The sequence below is a fragment of the Acartia tonsa genome, chromosome 8, assembly GCF_053477335.1.
Source record: "Acartia tonsa isolate MP-2025a chromosome 8, ASM5347733v1, whole genome shotgun sequence".
Classification (NCBI taxonomy): domain Eukaryota; kingdom Metazoa; phylum Arthropoda; class Copepoda; order Calanoida; family Acartiidae; genus Acartia; species Acartia tonsa.
Genome location: NC_137267.1, coordinates 4,086,410 through 4,094,272, shown reverse-complemented (window position 1 = coordinate 4,094,272; position 7,863 = coordinate 4,086,410). Strand labels below are relative to the sequence as shown.

General features: G+C 31.4%; 1 protein-coding gene across 1 annotated transcript in view; it reads right to left on the bottom strand.

Annotated features, from left to right (window-relative positions):
- Window positions 1-2,371: 2,371 nt before the first annotated feature.
- LOC145325834 (uncharacterized) overlaps window positions 2,372-7,863 on the bottom strand; it is a 97,888-nt gene continuing 92,396 nt past the window's right edge. Inside the window, exons 37-39 of the mRNA XM_080168800.1 lie at window positions 4,527-4,612; window positions 3,611-3,712; window positions 2,372-2,705 (exon numbers count right to left, since the gene is read on the bottom strand). Coding sequence (XP_080024926.1) covers window positions 2,618-2,705; window positions 3,611-3,712; window positions 4,527-4,612 — 276 coding nt within the window. The 3' untranslated portion in view covers window positions 2,372-2,617. The remainder of the gene's footprint in view (window positions 2,706-3,610; window positions 3,713-4,526; window positions 4,613-7,863) is intronic.

The window sequence follows — 7,863 nt, the reverse complement described above, 5'->3', positions numbered from 1 at the left end:
TTGTTTTTCTTCTACGAAGGCCGTACCAACAAAAGCGAAATAATTAAATAAAGAGTAGTATACTCTGTTTAAATTTCGCGAATTAAGAAAACGCGGCATTCATCTTTCAAAACCCCATCTCAGTATTTGATTCACTTGGTCCGTCGGTCATGCTAAAAAAAGAAAAAGGTTTCGTGATTTTTATATTTTTTTTATTACTCACTTTTTCCATTGCCTATTTTCTTGTGCTTCGCTACTTATGGATGTTTTCAATCTTGTTAAAATAGTTAAAAATTCAACAAATGTTAAATGCAAATTTTTTTGTACAATTGTGATTATGAATATATTTCTACGATTTTAAAATATAATTTGATAAAATTTATAATCTCTTTTAATATATAATCTATTTAACAATTTCATTTGCACAGCAACTCTATATATAAAACTCTATATTTCCCGGAGATCTAAAGAGAAAAGACATCGCCGTTAAATTAATGTGCAATTAAAATAATGATACACAATATAAACCCCTTCCGTAAATTACAATTAGTGGTTGAAACGTTTGGATACTCAACTTAATGAACCAACCATTGAAAATTCTATGAAAGTGTCAAAAGTTGTGATCCAATGAATAAAAAAAATTTGGTTACTAGTGTAATAGATTGCCTTATTCCCCCCCCCCCTCATATTTTTCTTTGTATTTATAGGTGAAATTTTATAAATCAATTTAAAGTGATTTTTTAACACAGCTTTGACTGTAAAATACTTTATTGTTTTATTTTAATTGAGAATATTCTAATCTTATTGCTGCGCTATTTATAAACGCATTTGCACTTGTTAAGCATACATTTAAGGGTACTAGCGGTTGCGTACCAAACATCCAGGGGCTCTGTATTTAAATCTAAAAATAAAGCAGCCTAAAACCATCCCAGGACCTATATGAAGTTTCCAAAAAATGGAGTTCTTAATCAGTTCAGTATTTATCGAGGAATTAAGCTACAGACAAAATCCATTATTCTTTTATATAATAGGAAATTAATATTAATAGTTATTTATCGCATCGTATTACAGACAGCTTTTCGCGGATATTTATAATATTCATAAATGTAAAATCATAAGATTAAAACCAGTTTTATTAGTCCCGAGGCGGCGAAGTCCCAGACTAACAAAACTGGTATTTATTCTATTTTAAAATTCGTGGAAAATTGTCTGTAATACAATGCTATAAATGACTTTTCATTATGGCTGAGAACTTGTTCTAATACAGCGGATGTTAATTATTTTCATGAGGAGTTAAAATTTTATGAATAAATTAACTAATATTAAAATACGCATAATATTAATATTGCTAAATTGTTACTAATTTTACTAAATGATTTAAGTCAACTAAACAGTTTTGAACTAATTCACACATAAGGGACGGAAAATAAGTTTTTTATACTAATAATAATAAGATAAATTCTATAAAATTTCTTGGAGTTTCCTAAGTCTTACAAAGTCCATTATGTCTAAGGCTAGAGAAATAACTTGATGGAATAACAGCAAACTATAAAAACATAGAGGGTGTTAAAAACTAATCGCAATCACTTTAAAACTAAACAATATTAGATAATAAAAAAAATCGTACAGTTCCTGCTTAATTTTAAACAAAATAAACTTCGTGTTCTATACATGATCCAGAAATTTTATTAAACATAATATTATTAGAGATTTTTATTCACAATTTTTTTTTGTAAAATCTAAAGCTAACTTTGACTTAATTGACTGTCTAAAACAAACAAATAATAACATTTTTTAAAAATTGGGTTTCTTCGGGGAATGTACAATGGATGAACATTGAAAACTCACTAAAAATATGATGTGTGAAATTCTGCCTATGAAAGCTTATAATTGAGGGAAAGAAATTGATATATCAAAATTATTCTAACAAAAACACAAAAAGGAACATAGAAAGAAACGAAGTAGCGGGTTTCGTCTTATTATAACATCAGCTTTTGTTAGGTTATTTTAGGTTAGTTAAATATTAATGATTGCCCCGAAGGGTGAGAAAATTGGCACCACGCAGGGGCTAGAAATAATAGAAAAGCTACTGTGAAAATACGACAAAATCCGCTACTTCGTTTTTTTCCCATGATCCCATATAATATATTTACATATTTGTATCTGTTTACAGTTCAAGGTAAAATGTTCCTGGGAACGATTATTTCCGAAAAAACTGCCAGCTGCTAAACGGCTGAACGACCATTCCAGATGATTTGTAGTCCTTCCTTTGTTGGTTAAACTGCATGTAAACATATAAATACGTTTACCAGCTGCTTGCAGCTTATACCAACAAAAAAAATAATTTGGAAAAAAATCACAAAACCTATATTTGTTTTTCAGCTGTCGTAAGGGGGTTACATATAGTAGAATCGACGACCTTTCCATCTGCCCCCCAATTATTATTTTAGATTTCTTTCTCTTGTGGTTATACCTTATTTCTTCGCTGCCAGCCTTTAAGGTTCATAGATTAAAAAAAAATAATCAGTCCTGGCAACATTTTACCACATGACTACTCGATTCATAACTTCTCCAACTAAGCTGTTTCTAGGGCCTGGCTGCCGTTGAATTACTATGAAACTAGAGGATAACTATTTTCCTAGCTGTATTTAGCATAGAATTGGTCCAGCTCTCTTTCAATAATATCCACATTGTTCAACACGTTGAATTCCATCATCTTGTTCATTCTAAATAATAATTGCATCGAATTATAGACAGTGTTCTGCGGATATGAAAAAGATAAAAATTTAAACCGGTGTTGCTAGACCCAAGGGGCCGAAGGGTAATACTTTTATGTTTTTATTTTATTATTAGAGAATATTTTCTAAAATACGATGCTATACATAATTTTTCAGTATGGCTGAAAACCGGTTCTAATCCAGCGGGTTAAAACTTCAGGGGAAAAAGAAAAGCCAGTCCATCAAAACGCATACAGTTTTAATATAAAACGAAATTATGTTTACTTTAGGCTAATAATTGTAAAAGTAAAAGTCCGTAAGTTTGTTTTCAACACAATAGTTGATAAAATATCCGATTTACTTAATTTTTGAGTTGTGGATTCCTGGGACCATTAGGTATATTGTTTGTAATGATCGTTTGTGTGTCTTGTCTGATTGACCAAAATTAGATAAATTATAAATAGATAGATAGACAATATTATAAATAAACAGAGCTGGATCTTTAAATCATTTTAGTGGTGAGCCAGATCGGGGTGTGCCGAATTTCAGCCAATCACAGCGCGGCATTTCATAAAATCCTGTGCTCTCATTGGTGGAAAGTTGGCTCACCCCGATCTGGCTCACCACTAAAATGATTTAAAGATCCAGCTCAGGATCTCTGTGTGTACTGAAGGATCTTCCTAACTGCTAAAACGATATGGTTCTCCTGTAAAGTGCAGTGTAGCTTCTCATATGCCTTGGGAAGGTTTATAACTATTTTGTGGGAGGATGCCACTACCCTCCAAAGAGAAATCGCCACTAGAAAAAATTTAATACTTAAATTAAAAATGGGGGGTTGGTCGAATGACCCCCCCCCCCCAGTAGGGGCGTAGCCGCTAGTAAATAGATATACAGACAAATGAATAGATAGATACCTGTCGAAAGAAAGATTTGGATAGACAAATCTCCAACTGGCAAAATCATTTGTATTTTCAAAAATGTTGAAATTCGCAAATGCTTTCTCATCATCTGTCGCTCTAAATAAAATTAAAAGATATTAATAAGTAGCGAAGCACAAAAAAAATCATGGAATGGACAAACAGACAAAAAGAAATAGAGATAATATGCAAAAAAAAGAAAATCACGAAACCTTTAAAAAATAAGGTTTATTACTTTCAATCATGACCGACAGACAGACGGACAAAGCAATGTCTAGAATATATGGCACTGACAGCTGTCTATCCTCAATACCAGCCGAGAAAATAACGTATCGGACTTATGAACGGGCAGACAAAGTGAATTATAAAAAAAGTAGCAAGATTTACTTCTCAAGTTGTTTTTCTTTCATTAAACAATAAGCCAAGATGTTTTTTATCTTGTACTATAAAAAATAAGAATTTGTTTTTCAAGGTACATAAAGAATTTAAATTAAACAATTCCTTTGAGTTTCCTATTACGACTTTCCAGTAAAAAACATATTAAAGTTAGTATATAGATGACGAAGCCCATTTTGTTCTGCGATTTTAATTGTTTGCTAGCATAAAAAAAGAAACACAAAATACATAAAATTTAGAAGCTAGTAAAAGTGACTGACTCAGATTATGACATCAAAAAAATTAACCACTATATATTTTACCATTGGTCAATTACACTGGCCTCTCATTGGTTAAATTTTTTGACGTCATTAAATTTATTGAGAACCTGTATAAACGTGTAATATTCAATTAATTAATTTACTTTTTATGGAATTTTGATAAGTAGGTTCTCAACTAGAAGTATCCAAACTTTTTACTAATAATTATAAGAGCATTTTACTGTTCTAATTTACAGAATTTTCATACCTAACCTTACCTTGGAACCCCGGGGGCTGAGTATTCTCTAAAGTCTTTGTTGATGAGTGGGAAGTAGAGAATTACCGGGACATTAATATCATCCTCCTAAAAAACTTGAAAAATTAACCAAAATACGTTTCCTGCTTTTTCCTTCAAGAAAGAACAGCTGCGAATATTTTTTTCCTAATAATTAAAAGTAGAAACAAAACAGTCATAAATTTATTTTCTCGTATTCATTCGAATCCGGTGGATAGGAACCGGTTCTCATCCATACGAAAAAACTATGCCTAGCATCGTATTATAACCAGCTTTCTATGAATTTAAAAATGTACAATCATAAGATTAAAACCAGTTTTTTAGCCCGTGCCTTCGGCATCTCGGGGCTAAAAAAACTGGTTCTAATCTTATAATTGTACATTCTGTATCCGCGGAAAGCTGTTTATAATACGATGCGAAAAATAACTATTAATTTACTTATCTATAATACAAAGTAGAACGATGTCTGTCTGTCCGTCTGTCCGTCTGTCTGTCTGTCTGTCCGTCTGAAGCTTAAGATCTCAGTAATCACTGAACCGATTGGGCTCTTCTCTTCAGGGATTATACCTACTGGTCCTGTGATGGTTTTAAGCTATTTTCTTGGGGGGTGGGACACCCCCAACCCCCCCAAAAAATGAAAAATAACCCCCCCCAAAAAAAATTTTTTTTTTACTTTTTCTTTTCAAATCTAAAATACGAAAAATTAGGTTGCTCAAACCTCTTGGGCCAAAGCCCCTAGAGGCTAGGGGCGAAGCCGCTAGTTATTTATATTTTAACGAGTCTTTTCTAATTGAATTAGACACTTGTAAGGCTATAATTTAAATTATATTTTAAAATATGATTCTTTTCTTTGGTTTCCTAAATGCAATTATATTTGGTTGAATTAGTTTTAATTTATAGAAAGGGTGCATTTTAACTATAACATTTGTTTGTTTTTCCGTTTAAAAACATCTTTTGAAATAAGTTTATTTTTGGGGTTCGATTAAAATCAGCCACCCACAACTTGTGGATGGCCTAACCCACCCGCAACTGGGGCATAACACGTAGCACATCCGCTGGGAGTCGGAAAGCGAAAAACACTGCGTCATAATTAAAGACGTTAAAATTGGAAGATGATTAAAGTCCCTCCACAGATTATGGACGTCATACGATAAAATAACCAGTGAGAGGCCAGCATTGATCAATTACAGTGTATACTGACCTCTCATTGGCTATTCTATCGTATGACGTCATAATCTGTTGAGGGATTTTAATCATCTTCTTAAAATTGTTACTTCTTATGCTATGTTAGGTGCACGATATTAATAGTTAGAGAAGATAGAATTCCTTGACCCAAAAAAGGCGCAATTTATTATCATGTACAGTAAGGACTTTCAGACAAAGGTCGGTTGTCTGATGGGTGTTGCTTTACCTTAAACCCCGGGTATTTGGACAGGTAAGAAGATATTGCCCCGCCTTTGTCATCCTTGGTTAACAGTGATAATGGATATAGAATACGTGGATACTGTGTGAGATTTTCGTCTACCCTGATAAATTGATTCTTTTAGCTGGCTAATATAACGATACCTCCCCCATCCTTTATACTGAAGGAGCGTTCTGACCATTGAACGATGACTATGTTAGCAACCTAAATTGACAACATATTTTCCCCTGCGCAAAATCCAAGTAATTATATATTGATTGCATTGGTATATGAAAGGGACTATACGCAATAATTGTTAGGTACTGGAAATAATTAAAATTCAATTTTTTCCAGTATTTCGAAACTGATTAATATCCGCTGGAATAATACCGGTTCTTGGCCATACTGTAAAAATCGTATATCGTATTGCATTTTATCCAGTTTTCTACGATTATAAATAATATTAAAAACCTTCGGCATCTCGGGGCTAACAAAACTGGTTATAATCTTATAATTATTCATTTTTATATCCGCGTAAAGCTGTTTACAATACGATTCGCCAAATAAATATTCTTTATTTTTTACTGCGCATTTAGAAAATATATTTTCATCTAGCAATTTGTTTTTGCAATCTACTTTTAATCAAACTTTGTATTTTACTTCAAAGCAAAATGCTGAAATTAAGTTCGCCAGGGAAAAAATACATATATAAAAATATTTTTTTTACCTCCATTAACACCGGAGATTTTTAGAGCTAAAGTTTTGAAAAAGTGACTGAGAAAAAGAATTTTTTTTTGTTTCTCTTATTTTTTGGATGGTTATATTATGTTTTTCTGGCAACTGAATAATGAGACACAAAGAAAAACAAGTTAACTAATTATTTCTTTTTTATTCCACCAAAAAATATAAATTTTTAATGGCAAAAAATACTACTGAATGAATTGATTATTTGCAAATTTTAGGTTATTTATTAACCCTTATTTATAGAAAAGGATTAATTATGACAGTTGCTCCGCCTACTTTTCTGACATCTCAATTATTTAATAGGGGGTAAATTAAGCTTTTTAGACTAAAAAGTCATTATGTTTTAATTTTATTTTCTTTATAACTTTTTTGTTATTAAAGTTAGGATTGTGAAACAAAAACAATTTTCCTGCTATATTCATAGAGATTTATTTGGTTTTTTAATCTTAAACAATTTTGCCTAATAAGTAAGTTTTTCAAAATATCATTAAACTAAAAAGACTCAAAAAATATGTGTAAAAAAATGCTTTTTACTCAAAAACTAAATTTTTTATTTCATATTTGTATAAAGTTTCTGCTAGTAACAAAAATAAAAGGATTTCTAGCTTAATTTTGCTAAAAAAGTCGTTTCATGTTAAAAGTTACTTTTTCCTCAGTCACTTTTTCAAAACTTTAGCACTAAAAATCTCCGGTGTTAATGGAGGTAAAAAAAATATTTTTATATCTACTTACGTGGAATACTATAGAGAACAAGGACATATGCATTTTTTAATAATTCATTGAGAAATAAGGGCTGCAGATGCTTAAAAATACTTTTTTGAGGGTCATGCTGTATAAAAATAATTATTTTTTAAGTACGTTTTTTAAAAAATAATTTCTAAATGGCTGAATAGAATCTTATTTGTAAAATCTTAACCTTTTATTTTTTAACTCCAAAAGGGGCTTGAGCACACAACCCCTTTTCACTTATTTGAAGATAAATTGAAAATAAGGAGGGGGGGGGGGGAATTCGTTTGGATGTTTTTGCTTTAGGTCATGTTAGGTTACACTAGGTACAGGGCAGACCAGCAGGGTTAGGGCATCTGCATTAAAAACTAACGTTTCTTCCATATATTCAATTTATTTAAAAACAAAGTGAAGGGAAAGCAGTCTGTTTTCATGCAAATTGGTAATA